This window comes from Melanostigma gelatinosum (genome assembly GCF_949748355.1).
Source record: "Melanostigma gelatinosum genome assembly, chromosome: 6".
Taxonomy (NCBI): Eukaryota; Metazoa; Chordata; class Actinopteri; order Perciformes; family Zoarcidae; genus Melanostigma; species Melanostigma gelatinosum.
This window is the reverse complement of record NC_136639.1, coordinates 28,436,779-28,457,660: the sequence shown is the minus strand read 5'-3', so window position 1 is coordinate 28,457,660 and position 20,882 is coordinate 28,436,779. Positions and strand designations below refer to the sequence as shown.

Below are 20,882 nucleotides of genomic sequence, written 5' to 3'. Positions count from 1 at the left end.
AGACAGCGAGTGGCACTATTCACACATGGGCTCAATTGGACATGACACTCGTCGGCTGACAGGGTAACGTCTGTTTAATGTCCCGTCTGAATCATTTGCGTTCTCACATCCAGCTCCTTGATAAGATAATGTCTTGATAAGTTCAGGGTTGCAGTGCATGTTTGAAACGGGCTTGTGTGAGATGCTTCAGGAGCCCAGACATCCACCATCCAACATCACACTGCACCCACCTTTATTTCAGAATAAGAGCATCTTTTCTTGTGCAACCACAACAGGTTGCTTGTCAGGAAAACATAAACATAGGTCATCTTAGGCATTCAAAGAAATGATCAATGCTGTTGTGTTCTGGTGTCATAGAACACTAAATAGGGAACATTTGGACACACCAGTATTCTCTTTACCTAAAAGTTAGAAAGGTTAATGTTATTCTAACATCTTTACATTTTAACAGGTGTTATTTCTAGTCTTTGTTTCAGCAAAGTAAAGCCCATGCTAACAGGTAAGTTAACGTGCAATTGAATCCTGGTTGATTGGTTGGTTAACGTGAATCCTGGTTGTTTCCAGTAGATTTCATGTCAAATCAAACCAATCAAAACATCGGTGGCTGTAGAAGCGGATGGAGGACCTGGAACTCTCCCACCACAGCAACCGAGTCCTTGATACCAGGCCTGCTGCTGTGTCACTGGCTGCTGTGGATGTCCCTGTCGCCACCAAGTTGTAGGGCATCGCTTGTCTTGCCGTTGGTCTGGGGCCGCTGTGTGGTGGGGGTGAGCTGTGGAGGGCGACAGAAAATAGAAAATGGAAAATTCCTGTGTGAAGTGCAGTCATTGTTGATCAGGTGTGAACTGCAGAGCAGAGATCAGAGCAGGAAGGGGCGGAGGGAGCAGACAGCTGCTGCAGCCCCACAGCACACCAGCTGGGACTGAGGCCCAGCGCTCGCCACCGGGGGCCCGGCGCTCACCGCCGTGGGCCCAGCTCTCGCCACGCCAGCCGGGGCAGCCATGCTGGGGGGGGGGGGGGATACAGAAGACCAACTGTTTTGATTCTTTTGCTATTTCAAGCCTCTAAATTGTGAGAATGTGCTGTTAAGTGAAAGTAAATAAAGTATCTGTGGTCGGACGAAGAAACATGCGTCATATTTGACCCAAGCAATGACACGACAGAATAATCTACACATTAAAAGATGATGACAATGATTATTGTTGTATTGCAGCTCTGTAACAGCACAAAGCAACCAAACATGGCGAAAATTGAATTCCACATGAATAAAATACAAATACGTGCTTTTGTGGATGTAACACTGAGTTACACACGTGCAGAGAGAGATCTCCATGAAGGCAATCGTAAGCATTATACTGTATAAAGTGTCTCAATGTTGCATGTTTGGTTGTCAGACTCGACTCCAGTTCTACAGAATGCTGACAGGATCATGACCGTTCAGAGCAACAGGTGTTTCAGGTGAACCAGTGGCCATGTTAACTGTTGACTTTAACCCAAATGTGTCCGTGGTCTCTTGTAGTAAATCAACCAAATACATGTGTGAATACTGGGAAACGTATTCTGTCCACTCACTAACGGCTAACAACTTGTCTATGTTGCATTTGTTGCATTTGTTGCTGGCTAATCTCAGCTTGACAAGCTGTTGCACTCCGCTCTACTTCTGTTGCCAAACTGCGTGAGCAGAGTTACGAACATCATCATTGTTTACAACCTGTTGAAGGCTCTTTTACGGTTAAACAACAGAAGCATGAGGCTGACATTAGCCACTGATGATTTATAATGCGATATGGTGCAGTCAGTATCATCCACGCTCAATGCAGATTACATAATGTATATGTTTGTTGTGTTGACCCTTCACTAAATCCCACCGTCCAATCACAGCATAGCATCAGCCCGCTCTGCTCCAGACTCATCAGTGGTTTCAGATGTTCTTCATGTTCAGGCTGCTTCAGTGGATCTGGAGCTCATCCTGGTTAAACGTGTGACAGTGATACTCGTTACACGGAAAGATATACATTTCCAAAACGTTACGTTTCTACCTAAAAACTTGTGGCACTAACATCAGCAGAGTAGGTTAGCACATCATATGCTAGCGTTAGCACTTCTATGCTACGCTAGCAGGTGGTTCACTTTTACACTTCATCTTTTTAAGCCGTTTTCATCCTGGGCATATCCTTCTGCTTTCTTCTCTCTGAAATCAATTTTTAGTTTTCCAGAAGTTAGATAATATTTACTCATGAAGTGCAGTTAGTGACATTGTGGCTCTATGGTAACGTAGCTCAGACAGCGGTGGGGGGCGGAGCTTAGCTTAGGGGCGATATGCAATGACCGGGACATAAATTGAATGTTACACATTTTGATCAGATTATTTCTGTATTATTTTTGCAATTTTACTATTAGTGAGATTTCCACAATGACGAGCATAATATTCAGTGAGAAAAAGTTTTCACCACCGTGATAGTCAAAAAGAGATTGTAAATCTGCTGTTGGTAACTTCAACCAACTAATGAATGTCAGCCGGAGGGTGAGGTAAAGCACACGAGGTTGATAAATGATCTGCACATTTCTGATCTTTCACAACTGTTAAAATGTCTGTTTGGTGCCCTTCTATGTCTAACTCTATGGGATTGTCATTACCGTGGTCTTTATTCCTAAACTAAAGCTGGAGTTTTATTGTAACTTTTTCTGATTTGAAAAGATTTCTCTGAAGAATTCCTTTGCCGTTTTTGACTGCAGGGCCCAGTGACATCAGCAACACATGCCTGTAGTCCTGCCGTCAACTGATGACAGAATATATCTTGAAAATGGCCATCAATGAGTCCTTGAAATCCCAAACCAGTCAAGTATAATGGCCTGATGTGTCCTTTGGGAGCAGGAGGTCACATGTTTTTCCATCCATAACTAATTTCTAATAAATGGCCAGTTTCCCAATGCTGGTGTTCAGAGGTCAAATCGTTTGCATGCTTTTTTGCTGGCCACAGATTCCAGGAGTGCTTTTTGTTCAACAGAGTAAAAACATGTTGAGATATTTGACATGTATACGGTTACTCTGATATCTTATTGCTTTATATTATTCATATTACATTGGTGCTCTATAACATGAGAACATATTAACAATTTAATTACACAGAAAGCCATTCAAAGATACACTTTTACAATATTGCATTCCCAAGTTATAACATCATGTAATTTGTTCAAAATGAACTTTGATTTTATTGTAGAAATGCTGTTTAACCAAATGAAAGCTCCTTCAAGACAGTGCAGAGTCAGCTCCTCAACATGTATCATGACACATGTATCTGATCCATTGGATCAGATACATTCTTCTTTTTAGTCTTTGGCACCATTTTTGTGAATAAACCCCACACAGAGTGGAACAGGTAGTCGTATGTGACCATTTAGGGACTTGGAGTATGTTAATGATGAAATCTCACCAATGTTCACCAGGTTGACGAAACCACAATTGACCTATAAAGGTGCAAGATCCGACATTGGGAGCATTTCAATTGCTACTCAACGGCTCTCAACATGGCAATGCAGGCAGCGCCTCACAGCTAACGGTGCTAAGAAGTGCTAACGGTGCTAACGGTGCTAACTACACAGAGCTCTTTACCTGAGGGGGAACTGGAGGGCGGGTGCTACGCTTCCCCGACAAAGCTGACGATCAGGACGACGTTATCAGCTGTTACCGTCATATGAGAATGCAGAGCGGCAGCCGTAAGCTAACCAGGGGGGCACGCTAACGGCACTAAAGGCATGCGGCCTATGTGAACAAAGACAGGAGAAGCTGTAATATCAAGACACACAGGGAGAGAGACTTCATCCTCTGCTCAGGTAGACGTTGCTCCTCTACGTCTTTGCATAGAGGAGCGTTGTTTACTGATATATTAATGCTCTCGGTGATAATTACAGCTCCTTTATTCTGCAAACTGAGAGAGGGCACATGTGCACATACCAGTACAATTGATTAAAAGCCAACAGTGAATTTTTCAAAAGCTTCGGTTACGCCTTCAAAGCAGTAGCATGTGTGTCTCCACCATTTACAATAGCATCTGTCTTCAGAGTGATCTGGCTTTGCGTGACCTTGCATCTAACCCTGGTAGATATGTGCCTTGAGTATGTTCATTGCTCAGTGACATTTTGCTCCTGAACAATAACACAGATGCTAGGCCCTGTCTGACTCTGGCCCTGTAGCGTCGGCCTATCTGTACGTCCGGCTATTTTCATTACCACCCCTCCCTCTCCCTCTCCCTCTCGCTGCTTGCGGCTCTGAGAAGGGCAGTTATGTGAGTCGCTTTATTAGTTTTGAAGTCTGACGTGTTCTCGGCTTCTCGGCCTGTAGATGAAGCCATCAGAGCCTGTCTGCAACTGGCGAGCGTTAATCACGGATCAGCAACTTGGGTTTCACCTGTTGGACGTCGCAGCGCTCAGAGACTGTCTGTCACCCAACAGCTCTTACATATGCTCGTCAGTTCTACACATCGTTCTGACCGGCAATGTGAACTTTTAGACATCACTACGCATTTTCACTCTTCTGCAGATTTATGATTTTGGAGATTTCTCGTGTCTTTCATCATATAATTCAACTCTATCCCATGATGATCACATCATTGCTGGTATGTGTGCATGAGTGTGTTCGTGTGTCTGTTCAAAGGCCTTTCAGGGCAGCACTCATTATGGATAAAGGGGGTGGGGAAACCAGTTCAAATTTATTGCCTGCGTCAGCTGTGTCAAATTTGGCAAGCTCAAATGGTCAGCTTGCAAATGGCCGGCCGATACCTAAGGGTCAGCAGCCTTTGTAGACAGAGTTGTCCATGTTCACCTCTCAGTGTGTAAGTTGAGTGTTCATCTACATAAAAGAAGTACCCGAGTACATTCAAAGATGACCGTTGTGTTCACACTGAGCGTAACATTCCCAGGCTGCTGAATCAGTCAACAGAGCTCTGAAGACTGACCTGATTTCGGGTTCGGGTGGCATGAAGGCCAAGAAGAGCCGCGCCGCTGCTGATGAAGAGCAGGCTGCTCGTCCAAGGGAAGCCTTCGATCTTTTTTTCTGCTTTTCTGTTCTTTTGATCATTCATAAAGGGGACCACCCACTTTCTGAACCCTTGCCTCTATTTTTGCAGGGTCAGAAAGAGTGGCCAGTTGCTCTTTATGGCGGAGATTTTACGATGTGGTCAGAGCTGTTTGGAGACCACCAGTTCTCCTTTCACTTGTCACTGGAGCTGAAGCAGCCCGAGGAAGGCCCTCGCTCTATGCATTTCACTGGTTTGAAGTCTTTGAAATTTGGCAATTGCTCAAAAGTCAGTAGCGTGCTTTTTCCTGCATTTATTGACACAACTAGCATGTATTTAATTAATTCAATTTCATAAACAGTTATTTATTGTGATGATTAGTTTGGAATTACTGAACTATTTGTTTCCATCACAACTTGGGATGGCCCCCAAGATGATCGTCGGTATGAAGAGAAGTCAATTGTGCATGTTTGTACAAATGTTACTTCTTACAGTAAATGTAAACTAAGGAATTATAGGAATCGTAGGTGTATTTGCCTCACGCCTTATAAATCTGAGTAAAGACCTTTTTGCATAACAATAGTAAGATCTGCATTTCCATTCATCACCGTCGCTGTAACGTCCAACATCATTAGTGCATCTGAGTCTGTCTGCCACCAACCTTTGCATGTTAACTTTCAATTAAAAATCAGTGCAGTGTTTTTGAGAATCAATACAGCATCACAAAACATAATATCGCAATACTCAAGTGCATTGATATTTTTCCACACACCTTTTGCAGACATCACGATCATGGATACAAGTGGCTGGTATGAGCTGGCGTCATATCCGGCAGTGCAGAAGCATCTGACCAGGAAGCTCCCTGAGTGCCTTGATGATGAGATCACATGAAGGAGGAAGACTGAGAATACACTGGAGGGATTACATATATATCTGAAAATGGATGGAAGCAAAACAATAAATGGGCTATTTAGAATTTAAAATACTTTTAAAGACTCTTTGGAATGTGGTCAAAAAACGGGAGCATTCAGAGAAAACCCACAGTAAGCAAAGGCATGTTTGGCCTGCGCTGTTGGTGGCTTCTCCACCTGCACTTGTCTCGGTGCTACATGTCGGGTTTAGATCAAATATAGCCATATTCTAATGCTGGACAACGATTACCAACAGGGATGTCTTGTTAGCATTTGATTTGTTTGCTCACAGTAGAGGAACAGTATGTATTAACAGGTGTCTGATCACAGTGTGTTTATATACTTGAAGTTGGCAGTAGGGGGGCTAGATATGCACCATTTCTCGAGGCCCTATCTCGTCTTTTTCTGCTTTTTATATTGCATTGCCTAAACAGCCAACCACCCTCAAATCACAACATATACTTCTTAGCTCCTGAAGATGTCATCTTGCTATGTTTCTACATCTAGCAGACTACGACACTGTGCCGCAGCTCGTCTCGTTAGGAGCGATGACAGCACTCACATTTTCTTTGCTCAACATACAGCTATGTTCACTGTGTATCAGCTAATGTCAGCAGCTTCATCAGTTAATTGGGTCAAATCTATCTATCATAATATGCATATCAGATTATGTACATGTCATACTGGTGTTGGAATATTATAGAAATGTTGAAACAGAAATGTTGATCCCCGGGTCCTCTAGACCAGTAGTTCCCAACTGGTCTGGCCACCATCACCCCCGCGACCCAAATCGAGGAACATTTTCAACTTGTAAAGACGGAGCAGTTTGAAGCTGAGCTGAAGATGTCCTCTGCAGTGGTCGTGTCGAGCTCTCTTGTGCAGAGAAAGTGTTCCTGTAAGTCCCGCCCCATCCCTCTGACGCACAAGGTGACAGGAACAAACATTTATACCTTGATATAATACAGAACTGTGAAGGGGATATTGCGACCGTCATTTCTGTCTGCAGAAATACAGATGATGTGTGTTGTCGGAATTTTTTGTCACCAGTGTCTAATCATGTGGCGGATGAATTCAATTTCAACAATTTACAAGAAAATATTCAGAATTTGATGAATTTCAAGGAATTGAATGCAATATTTGTTATCAAAGAAAGTGATTTTTAGCATTAAATTCTTGGTTTCCGTCTGTGTGTTCCGCCTCACAGAAATCATAGGGCCCTACAGATGCCGTAGACGAGGCAAAGACGGTAGGGTCAAGAAAGTAGATGTACAGTAGGCTACGCACCCTCCGAGCAATATTACCAAAATGCATAGGGAATCGCAAAGAGGTTTTCATTTTTGGTCACGCAAAAGTGCTGTTACAAGCTTTTTCTCAGTGGGTAACGCTGTAGGCCTAACGTCACCATCAAAAGTAACGTCAGCCAAGTCTGAATACAAAGCAGGAAATGGCCTGATCAAATACAACACTTCAGATAGGAATCAAGAGCTCGGCTATAGGCCTGTCCAAGCAAGACTATGAATCCTGCTTAATTCTGTTAGAATGTTGTCACCATGCTAATTACATGTCACATCGCTGGTTATTAGCTGAAAAAGCACAGCCAAGTGTCCCACTTGTTGAAATCCAGAACAAATTGATGGTAACATGTCATCCAGAGGGAAGACTATCCACCTTTACAGCTTTCCAACATGTTGGCCTGCAGCCCAATGAAAAGGCTGGTCGCAACAAAGGATCTAGGTGATAGCATGAAGTCTGGCACTGCTGCTGCTAAACACAACGACCATGATGCCTTCAATGGGGCCGTTTTTGCATATTAATGCCCCCTTTCTGTGGTATTCTTGGGCTTTAGCATTTTCAGAAAGCTCCAAGTCTGAGTTGTGACATGACGTTTTTAGAAATGGCAGAAGCCATGGAAGTTTGTTTCCAGTTGATATATGTTATTGTATTGTAATTTTAGTCATTTCATAATTACCATAATTCACTCTCAAAAACTGCAGTCCCAAGTACTAAGAAGCTTTAGGTTAAAAGAACCAACGAGCAGACTAAAACACTTTCATAAACTGAGGACGTGAAGCTAATTATGATGTTCTAATATTACATTTCAGAGCCGGAAAAGTACAGGTGTAATTAATAACATCAGTCATAAGTGCACTCCTTTTGGGTGAGCCTGTTCCAGGACCCATTGTGATCCTGGTTGACTGTGATGATGAGTAACTGTGACACTTCATTCAGACCGTGTCTTTGTTGTCTTCGACATGTTAAATGTCTGCTGTTGTTGGTGGTCTTCTGAAGCTGCAACTCTGTATGTCATACATTATTGCACAGCTTTCCTCATTTCCTGTTGGCACAAAAATATACCAATAATGTGCTCTTGACAGGTTGACAAAATAGCCAAATTTGACAATTTGGAAATGATATCTTTGAATTTCATCAATGCTATATTTTCTTTTAATTTCTCCGTTTTCATTATTTCTTAACTGAACATAAAGACACATTAGAAGAGCATTAAGTTGTGACATTAACTATATACAGACAGATGACACTGAATCAGATATGACCGTGCCCGTCACCTTCTCTTTGGTCAGCAGGTATCTCATGTTATCCAGCAGATGTGAAGCCTGTCTGCTGCATCATATAGTGACATGTGGTTTATGCACCGTCATGCTCTCGAGCCGTACCTGGATCCCTCAGTGCAGAACAAGAGGAGAACCTCTTGATGATGAGATGACTGTATCTTACAGTAAGTGACATCAACAAGTGGACTCATAGCTGCTGCCTCCTGTGAGCCAGTCTACAGCAAATCAACATGTCAGAGATGCTGCCGATTCACCACTTTATTGCCCGGACAGCAGCGGCGGGTCAAGAGAAGGCGAGAAGGGGACGATAAGGACCACGTGAAGCTTCAGGTTACACTGCTGTTCATGGACACAAACCAAGTCTCATCTGGACTCACAAGCTCCCACAACGTAGACAGAGTTGTGTTACTCCTCTCTACTTCTATTGCTTCTCTTTTCTCTTTGCTTGTCTTTTGTTCCTCTCCTCCTCTCCTCTCTTCTCTGTGAATAGAAGGAAGGACAGGATGCTGCTCATCTCTGATGCTGCTTGTGTATTATGTAGAGATGAAACAGGCCTTTTTGTCGACATGATTTGTTGTTGCCTCCTTTAACATGAGCTGAAAGTGTGACCAGTTAACATAAGATAAAAGGAAAGTGTGGTGGTGTGTGTGTGTGTGTGTGTGTGTGGGGGGGGGGGGGGGGGGGCTCTTTAACACGTAATTGCCACACCCATAAGGTGCCATTAGGCTACTCACTTTTAAATACAATGCTCTGGTAACGCTCTACATGAAAGCAGGGCAGACAAAGGAAAGTTGAGATCAAACTCTTTCAGTCTCGGTTTGGTTTTTTTGTAACTTTATGATTTGGATATTTGGAATTCTTTCTTTCCTTTTACTTTTGTTGACTACAGATGTTCAGATACCCTGTTCTGCACATCTGCGTCTCCCCGTTACAGTAGATCCTCACAGGGTCCACCCACACCAGAAAGAGTTCAGGGAGGGACTTTGCCTTCCACATTTAACCAGTGAGCAGCCTGATCCCGCTGAGACAGACAGAGGGCTTTTCAAAAGCTAGAAGAAGCCTAAGCAGCCCTGCGCCGAGCCGAGCACCGCTCTGTCACCGACGCTCCGTGTGATGGATGGATCTGCTCGGAGTGCGTTGCGCGGATCTTCTGGAAAGCTCTTCACCACTCACACCGCCGGAGCAGCTTTTTGTTAGATGTGAGGTGAAATAAGTCCGAGGTGGTTGTTCCTCTGTTGGTGTGGATGGACAGGTCAGGAGTGCGTGTGCAACACTGTGGCTCCGTTGGATTTATTCACCGCATCCTGCTGGGATTTATGTGCCTCGAGAACCCGTTTCTTCATCGGATGAAATAAAAAGGAGAATGTATGGAATAAACCAGCGCTGTATTTACATGTAAGACGACGGAATATCGAGCTGTGTTTGTGTGACTGCCACATAATGACTTCTTCACAATAACAACTCTTTATTATTCTGCAGATCATTTCATTTGTTCGTGCTGTGGTGCCATGCTCAGGTAAGAGCACTTCAGACTTTCCAATGTTAGAAATGCTCGACGAAGTAGAAAAAAGTTAACAACAAAAGTAATAACTAAATTCTGAATATTATGGATATCACTCAAATCTAATTGTGGAGAACATTGGATTTATCCAGCCTAGTTAGGTGGTTATAAAATCGGCTCTACTTTTCATTATCCCAGATTATCAGATTAGAAAGACAAACATTATGTATTTCATTTTTCCCTTTACATAAAAAAGGGGGAGAATCACCCGTCTCCTAATTTTAACCAGTATGTGAGGACGCAGGGCGCAGTGACGGACCAGCTCAGCCGCAGGCAGGTCAGGGTTTACCAGCTCTACAGCCGCACCAGCGGGAAACACGTCCAGATTCAGGGCAGAAGGGTCACCGCCACAGCTGAGGATGGAAATATGTTCGGTAAGTGCTGACCCGAGACCCGCTGTTAACCTTGGAGCACGCATCTTCTTCTATGGAGTTGTACATCCAGAGAGGGGTTTCCTTATTGTATTTCTATTTGGGACTATGACCCCAGATTGTGCCTCAGTCAACTGCAGTCACACTGCCAAGTGTCCTACTTTGTGAAAAATGATCTTTGAAAAACCCAGAGGGCTCAAAACACCTCAAAACAACAGATGTTATAGTTTAACCTGTTTCTCAAGTTGCAACTGATCAAAACCCAGTGAGCTGGAAACGACACAACACAATCTCACAATCACATAACTCATTATGTTCATGAAAATACAACATATTGTCCAGTAAAACCAACAAGCACCAATATAAATGACAGTGGACGTACTGTTATTTCATCCTGATAGTTGGCCGACTGACCGATATAGCTGCTCATCATTTTTCAGAGAATGCGTTAGCTCTGTGACGTGTGGGTAACGGTAGAGGTTCAAACATTTCGTTTTCTAACCTGGCAGTCAGCACTATGGACACATCTCACTGGCAGCATGTCAAACCTGTTCTCATTCTTTGCTGTTTATGTTGATGTGCTTTTCACACAAACACTATATCTGGGGGAACAGAGATTGTCCTGCTGTAAATGGCAAAATATTTAAGAGATTCTTTGGAGGATGGAAGACAGTATATGGCCCCTGACAGGAGAGCCTCAGAGCCCCTGCTGGGAACCATGTCCTCAGGCACAAGCAGCAGTTTCTCCGGCCTGCTGGCCCCTCCCTCTGTGAGCTGTGTTCAGGCTTCTATGTTAATCCAGCCTCCCTGCTGTATCCATGAAGTCCTCGTCTGGCGAATAAGCGGCTGATTAGGACAAGTCCTTTGTCTCTACAGCCCCAATACACAAGGCTGCTGCAACGCCCAATAGCCATAATTAACTACAGGACAAATTCAATTGAGAATGTATATTCTGCTCTTTACTGTTCCGTGATAACATTTGTTCAATCATTTGTAAGAGGCAACCTGAGCTCTTATTGACTCAACAGCTTCTGGTCAGTTTCAGCTCAACAGAGACATCATCCACTGAAAACAGACAATTCATTCACTAAATTATGATTCCAAAGTAAAAGCAAATTCTTCGAGCGATATAATAACCAGCTGACATGCATGTAACACCGACTGCATTGTCTATATCTCAGGTAATGCCGAGTCAGAAGGATATTTGTTCATATCAAGGGGCTGTATGTTTTGTATGGGATGTTACAGCGAAGCCTTGAAAACACAAAAACATAATTCAAAACGAAGACAAAGAGATGAGTCAGCGGTTGGTGATGTCACTGTGTTCTTGTGTTCTTTGCTTCACGCTGTTTTCCCCTCCTTGACTTCCTCCTCTGTTTTCTGGCAGCTCGTCTCTTTGTTGAGACGGACACCTTTGGCAGTCGAGTGAGAATCAGAGGTGCAGAAAGTGGGCGCTACCTCTGCATGAACCGGAAGGGGAAACTTGTTGGAAAGGTACGATATATATTTTCCTTTCATTTATAAAACGAGATGACTATTGGCCAGAAACCTTGTATTGATTTTAGATGCCATGGAATTAGTGCTCAGTAACTTATAGTATGAAACTATTATGCAGTCAAATTCTAGTTGCAAGCAGGATTTATATCAAGTCATCTTTGCATATTATGGCAAAAATGTAATTCACAAGGTAGCATTTCATTTAGAATTGCACTATTTGCCCAACAGATAAAATGTACTTTGAGGGTGTAAAAATCTAAAACCTGAATCCATATTTGAGCATATCAGATCCACACACAACCCCACAATGTAGCTCCTATAAGCTCCAATCCACTGTCACAGTCTCATAACCTGTCAGTCACCCTGTCATGGTGTGCTGGGAAAAGGAATTGTCAGAGGGCCGAATGGAAGTCCATCAGTCTTGTTTGGTCTTAAAGTCGACTCTCCACGTCCTTCATGGAAATGGAAAAGATGGATTCACACATCTGGCTGACATGATGTGACATCATGGTTCAGAGGTGTAGACACTGGCTGCTGTAATGTCTGTTAAAACAGAACAAGTACACACTGCCCAACAGCTCTTGACTCGGAGAACCTGAGAGACAGTACATAAGTTCATACGACATTACTCCTTTTTAGAAAAACATTTTTTTTTACAAGAACTGACGAGCCATTAAAGTTCAAAGTTGACAACTTCACAATGCTGAACTTTGTAGCTGTGACATTGTCTGTGATAGTTTCCTTTAGCTTCAGGTTTGACCTGTCAATCACATACCAGATATCATCTACAGTACACGGAAGACTTCAAGGAGAGAGATGAGCCTTTTTACATCTCTGTGATATGTTTATGATGATACGATTCATTTATGCATGTATTTTTTGGGCCTTATTTGCGTTTTGCTAGGAGCTAGATGAGAAGATCGATAGATACTATGATGTGTGCAGGGTAAATAACAAGCTACCACCAGCAGGTGGTTAGCATAGCATAAATCATTTTTAATGGGGGGAAACAACTAGCCTGGTTCTGTTAGAATGTAACAATATTCATCGAACAAATTGTGTTAAAAAACAGCACATCTCATGGTTTTATGGGAAGATTATAAGCCAAACTGTTTATGTTAAATGAATGATTCTAAATGCAGCACTTGAAGCAGCTCAGCATATTTGTAAGAATTTGTAAGTCGCTTTGGAAAAACAATGTCAGCTACATGAAAATAATGTAAAACTTGAGATAGAATGTGTTAGCGAGTGAGTTTTAGAGATGCTCGTCGACAGATGTTACCTTTGGACAGAGCCAGGCTACCAAGTCACCCGACTGCTTGCTAGCTGTAGCTTCATATTCCATGGACCAAAACAATAGTGTTATCGGCTCTTCAACAAAGCAAACAAGCGACTTCAAATATGTCAAACTATTCCTGAAACAGAATTTAACTCAAGAAACAGACATTTCTTTAGTTTGCGTTGCAATAAAAATGTCCAGACACATATAAAGAACAATAACTTCAAAGGTCCGTTACACTGCAATATCTATCTAAAGTTTGCTAACATGAGCTAACATTAGCCACCATGAGCTACTTGTCATTCAATGTATCCTCATACGATTCATATGATATCTTACAAAAAGTCCTCTGCCTTTCAGACATTGCTCTGGGTCAGTAGGATCCTGGTAGTTGGCTCTCTGCCAGTCAGACGCTATTCTGGGTCAATTGGATCACTGTAGTTGGTATTGTACCTGTAAGACGCTGCACTGGGTCAAAAGGATCCTAGTAGTCAGTCCTGTGCCTGTCAGACACTGCTGTGGTCTTCTAGGTAGAATGTCCTCTACCTGTCAGACGCTGCTCTGGGTCAGTAGGATCCTCGTAGTTGGTGCTCTACCTGCACTAATATATTCAAACCTTTCATTATTATCTCAGCCAGCTGAATCATGCAAGTGTGTGAAGTGAGTGAGCACCTCTGTGTCTGTCCACGGCAAATCTTAATTTTCTGCTGCAGCAAACTGCATCATATTTTTGGCGTCCAGTTCGGCTGCATGCTCAAGGACCTCTGGTGGTTGCGTGACTCACACTTTCTCAAAAAACATTTCAACACTTGTTTGGCTAACAGCTAACAGAACCTTCCACATAGCTGACTAAAGATCCGTCTGCTCTGCGTCTGCTCTGCGTCTGCTCCACATCTGGTTCTGCTCTGCATCTGCGTCTGCTCCACTTCTGCTCTGCGTCTGCTCCGTGTCTGCTCCGCGTCTGCTCCGCATCTGCTCCGCGTCTGCTCTGCGTCTGCTCCACGTCTGCTCCATGTCTGGGTCTGCTCTGCGTCTGCTCCGCGTCTGCTCCATGTCTGGGTCTGCTCTGCGTCTGCTCCGCGTCTGCTCCATGTCTGGGTCTGCTCTGCGTCTGCTCCGCGTCTGCTCCATGTCTGGGTCTGCTCTGCGTCTGCTCCGCGTCTGCTCCATGTCTGGGTCTGCTCTGCGTCTGCTCCGCGTCTGCTCCATGTCTGGGTCTGCTCTGCATCTGCTCTGCATCTGCGGCTGTCCGCGTCTGCTCCGCGTCTGCTCCGCATCTGCGTCTGCTCCGCGTCTGCGGACCTGAGACCTGTGCCTGCACAGAGCCCAGACCTTTAGACTGTAGCACCGTATGCAGGAGTTATCACAAACTTACATTTGTATATATTAGATCATAATTAGTTCATAATTATTACTACATTTTATGTATATATATAAATTGTTAATTATGATACTTTGTGTTTAATCCATTTATTATATCAACAACAAATCGGTTTGTAGAATCCGTGTGTTAAATGGAGGGGGTGGGGGGGGGGGGGGGGTGATACACATAGAATAATACATTATGGTTCCAGTGTAATATTCCCGGTAGTGATTTTAATGAATGAATTAGTTTTTGGTGATGGGCAGAACAAGAATACGTTTGAATGATTTGCATTATTCTCTGGTTCAATGGATATTGTACATATTGATGGTGTTGTTGGTGATAAAGAATCTTTTGGATATTTCATGAGAACTTCCTCCATAAACCCGTGTTTATTGCCTTCAACTTCCACTTGTCATTTGTAACAGAAAGGATGCGTCATTTCCTTTTTCTAAAGGTTCAGTCTCACTTCCAGATGGTTTATGATGTAGAAACTGTATGAATGCTTCTATCAGTGTGTTATGCAGCCTCTCAGGTTTTAATAACAGAAACCTTTTCTGTCTTCTCATGCAGCCCAACGGCCGGAGCAGGGATTGTATCTTCACAGAGATCGTACTGGAGAACAATTACACCGCCTTCCAGAATGCCAAGTATGAGGGCTGGTATGTGGCTTTCACCAGGAAAGGGAGGCCCATCAAAGCCTCCAGGACGAGGGAGAACCAGAGGGAGGTCCACTTCATCAAGAGGCTGCACACGGGCCCGCCCCCCTTCCCCAACACCGACCAAAGCAAACACTTTGAGTTCATCCGATTTCCGGCCACACGGCGAGCAAAGCGGAACAGGAAACCACATACTTCTTCCTAACATGCAGCAAGAAAATGGACTGATGACAGTTGTGCTATAGGAAGAAACAGATGCCATTTTATTTTTGTATATTTTTGATAGTCAGAAGATGGTTAAAATTCCATAAATCTAAAGTAATATTGCTGTAAAATGATGATGTGTAAATACTGACAGAGCGTAAAGAAGATGGATTAGATGTAATGGTGTCTCTGTGTTGGCGGGTGGAGAGGCTCAAGGGACATCAGGACTCGAGTGTGATACGGGCCGATTCCATTGTTACGGTTAAAAATCTGCTCAACGGATTCAACATGCGGCTCAAACAGTGTACCACAATACACCGATGACACAAGTAAGAAGCATCCTCAGCGTTGAGCTTCACATCGTGCACTGTGCTACGCAGGGTTCCCACTGCTCCGTGGTTATCTCACATTAATGCAGCGGGAGACAAAGCGATGCTCAACCCTTCTGAGCAGTGAATTAAAAGCAGTTGCCAGGTTTGCTTAGAAGCCGATTGGTCTGCAGCCATAAGTGCAACCTGTCAATCGGTTCTTCATTGTGTGATTCATAACACGGAACAGTTCAGCGTAGTCAAAGAAGTCCACAGTAGTGCATTTGTGAAAGGCAACAGTTTAAAAAATCATGTCATGTCCAACACATACACAGCTTGCATTGTTGTAATAAGCCAGCCTCTGGTCATCAGCTGTTTTCATAATGATGTTCATTTGTCTGTCCCCTGTACAGTATGAGTGCTCTAATATGTTCATGATTATCAAGATCAGTGTTCACCTTATATTTTATGAATATTTATCCAATGTTGAAAAGACATAAAATCTTATAAAAGGGACCTGAAGGAAGTTGCAAAAGGCAAATATGGATTTTATTCTTTTATTTTCTATTTTATTTACTTCAGTGTTAAAATATCACCAGCAGATTTGGGATTGTGGGACTCACTGAACCTCATGGTGGTGCTGGAAGACCGACTTGAATATCAGAAGATAGAATGAGAAGAATGAGGGCAGGAGGGGGCGGGTCATCATCTACAGCGCTGGTGGAGTTCATCCACACGCTGACGCTCCCATCACACATCCCATTACAGCAATAGATCTATGAGTGGACCCACACAGTGTTATGACACATCTAAATGCTGTCTGGAGTTCAGCCATGGAGCTCTTTTAATGAACTTCAGCCTGAGACTAATTAATGCTGTTTATGGCCGTAATGAGATCTATTGTTACAGTGATGATGATCGGACATCAGGTTGGTGGAGTACACCAACACTTTGTTCTTTACTCCAGTTATACAAAGCATTACATTCCACAGACTCACTGGGAAATACTTTCATTTCATAAACTGCACTTATCACATATGTGTATCACATACAGGAGGTTTATGAGCCGATACGATGATCAACACCATGAAAGTATTTTTTTAAGTATTAATGAATACAATAATAACATATTCTAAAGTCGTACATATGTTATCATAGTATCAAATATGACTAACATATGGTGGCATTAAACACGTTTTAATTATTCTACTTTGAAAACAATAAATTATGTTTTAGCATCATTTCCACCAAAGGAGCAGAAGTTATCTCATCCTGATATATATATATATCTATAGATATATATATCTATAGATATATATATCTATAGATATATATATCTATAGATATATATATCTATATATATATCTATATATATATAAGGTGATATATATAAGGTGATATATATATATAAGGTGATATATATAAGGTGATATATATATAAGGTGATATATATATAAGGTGATATATATATATAAGGTGATATATATAAGGTGATATATATATATAAGGTGATATATATATAAGGTGATATATAAGGTGATATATATATATATAAGGTGATTTACATATATAAGGTGATATATAAGGTGATATATATATATATAAGGTGATTTACATATATAAGGTGATATATATATATATAAGGTGATTTACATATATAAGGTGATATATATATATATAATGTGATATATATATATAAGGTGATATATATAAGGTGATTTATATATATAAGGTGATATATATATAAGGTGATATATATATAAGGTGATATATATATAATGTGATATATATATATAAGGTGATATATATGGTGATTTATATATATAAGGTGATACATATATAAGGTGATATATATAAGGTGATATATATAAGGTGATATATATATATATAAGGTGATATATATAAGGTGATATATATATATCTATAAGGTGATATATATATAACGTGATATATATATATATAAGGTGATATATATAAGGTGATTTATATATATATAAGGTGATATATATAAGGTGATATATATAAGGTGATATATATATAAGGTGATATATATATAAGGTGATATATAAGGTGATATATATAAGGTGATATATATATAAGGTGATATATATATAAGGTGATATATATAAGGTGATATATAAGGTGATATATATAAGGTGATATATATATAAGGTGATATATATAAGGTAATATATATATATATATATAACGTGATATATATAAGGTGATATATATATAAGGTGATATATAAGGTGATATATATAAGGTGATATATATAAGGTGATATATATATATATAAGGTGATATATATAAGGTGATATATATATAAGGTGATATATATATATAAGGTGATATATATAAGGTGATATATATATATAAGGTGATATATATAAGGTGAGATATATATAAGGTGATATATATAAGGTGATATATATAAGGTGATATATATAAGGTGATATATATAAGGTGATATATATATAAGGTGATATATAAGGTGATATATATATATATGGTGATATAGATATATATATCACCTTATATATATATATATAAGGTGATATATATATATATATATATATATATATATATAAGGTGATATATATATAAGGTGATATATATATAAGGTGATATATATAGATATATATATATATATAAGGTGATATATATAAGGTGATATATATAAGGTGATATATATATAAGGTGATATATATATAAGGTGATATATAAGGTGATATATATAAGGTGATATATATATAAGGTGATATATATATAAGGTGATATATATAAGGTGATTTATATATAAGGTGATATATATATATATATATATATATCACCTTATATATATATATATATAAGGTGATATATATATAAGGTGATATATATATAAGGTGATATATATATATATATATATATAAGGTGATATATATATAAGGTGATATATATATATATATATATATATAAGGTGATATATATATGGTGATATATATAAGGTGATATATATATAAGGTGATATATATAAGGTGATATATAAGGTGATATATATAAGGTGATATATATATAAGGTGATATATATAAGGTGATATATAAGGTGATATATATAAGGTGATATATATATAAGGTGATATATATAAGGTGATATATATAAGGTGATATATATAAGGTGATTTATATATAAGGTGATATATATATATAAGGTGATTTATATATATAAGGTGATATATATAAGGTGATTTATATATAAGGTGATATATATATAAGGTGATATATATATAAGGTGATTTATATATATAAGGTGATATATATATATAAGTTGATATATATATAAGGTGATATATATAAGGTGATATATATAAGGTGATATATATAAGGTGATTTATATATAAGGTGATATATATATATAAAGTGATATATATATATATAAGGTGATATATATAAGGTGATTTATATATATAAGGTGATATATATATAAGGTGATATATATATAAGGTGATTTATATATATAAGGTGATATATATATAAGGTGATATATATATATAAGGTGATATATATAAGGTGATTTATATATATAAGGTGATTTATATATATAAGGTGATATATATATAAGGGTATATATATATATATAATAGCTTAAGACGTCAACAACTAGCTCTGGCATATTGGGTGAAGTTAAAGGGATCTGCAGAGGAACTTCCCGCAACAAATGTGCTGTATGAATGCTGGGAATACACCCAAAGTAAAGGCAAAGGGTTTGGTTGGACAATCAGTGCAACAGCCAAAGAATACGGGTTAACTGGTTCGAGTATGGGCCCAATGTAATGAGGCGGAATGTTCCTCCTATACTACCAGTGCACAATGTGGATTTAACACTCATAGAAGAGAGGAAGAAATGGATGGAAAGAAACTTGTATGACATTAGACATCAGACTCAAGTATACATCAATAATAATTATTATAACTATCTGCATATTTATACAGATGGATCTAAAGATAACGGGAATGGACACGTGGGATCAGGGTATTCATTCCAGAATTTACTGTGACAATATGTAAACTAATTAATGACAGATTGTCTGTCTTTACAGCTGAAATTATTGCAATAATCTTGGGACTGCAATGGGTAGAAGAGGTCAGGCCTGAGAGAGTGGTCATCTGTTCAGATTCTGCTGCAGCTTTAAACAGCCTGAAGACAAAACAAACAATTGGAGAGGATTTAGTGATGGAAATATCTCTGATCATGTTGAGACTTCAAAGACTGGGAATGAATGTTCCATTTAGCTGGTTCCTGCTCATGTAGGGGTGGAGGGCAATGAGAGAGCAGATATGATTGCAAAGAGAGCACCAACACTAAAAGAAGAGGAGATATTGAATATTCCTTTTGGAAAGGGGGAAGCTAAAGCATTAATAAGAGAGGCAGGACGGGAGTTATGGCAGAAGAAGTGGGACAACGATAACAAAGGAAGACATTATTATAACATTCAGAAATCCATAAATGTGAAGACATACAAAGGGAAGTACAGAAGAGAGGAGGTCATAATATCAAGGTTAAGGTTCGGACACACAGGACTTAACTCAACGCTGTATTTAATGGCACAAATGGACTCAGATAAGTGCACTATTTGTAATGTTACTGAAGACGTGGAGCATGTTATCCTGAAATGTCAAAGATACAATTCAGACAGGAACATCTTGAAGCAAAAAATATGTCAGTTGGGACGGAAGTGGAGTTTGGAGGGAGTTCTGGCAGTGGACGGAGAATGGCGGGAGTGCTGCAGAGCACTGTTGCGATTTCTTAAAGAAACGGGATTAGACCGCAGGATTTAGTTGTTAGTATGTGTTGTTTAGGTTTATTTATTAATTTCGTTATTTATTTATATATATATATATTATTTCATTTCATTTCATTTCATTTCATTTCATTTCATTTCATTTTATTTTATTATCAGAACAGTGAAGAAAAGTTTACCCTGAAAATGCACACTCCGGTACAGTAGGTGGCGGTAGGCACCTATGCATGGTTGCGAGCCGCCAATGGAATTTAAAGAAGAAGAAGAAAGCAGGAGCGCGTGGGGTCATTGGACATTCTGTAGTGGTCTCTGGCGCCCTCCAGTGGTAGCTGGAGCTAATTGACTTCGGATCAGGTG

General features: G+C 40.1%; 1 protein-coding gene across 1 annotated transcript; it reads left to right on the top strand.

Moving 5' to 3' along the window:
* Nucleotides 1–9,862: 9,862 nt before the first annotated feature.
* On the top strand, nt 9,863–15,434 carry fgf17 (fibroblast growth factor 17; the record flags this gene model as incomplete). Its single annotated transcript, XM_079269759.1, has 5 exons — nt 9,863–9,894; nt 9,979–10,015; nt 10,257–10,434; nt 11,819–11,925; nt 15,144–15,434. The coding sequence occupies 5 exons, from the start codon at nt 9,863–9,865 to the stop codon at nt 15,432–15,434; spliced, it is 645 nt and encodes a 214-aa protein (XP_079125885.1).
* Between the last annotated feature and the right edge of the window lie 5,448 nt (nt 15,435–20,882).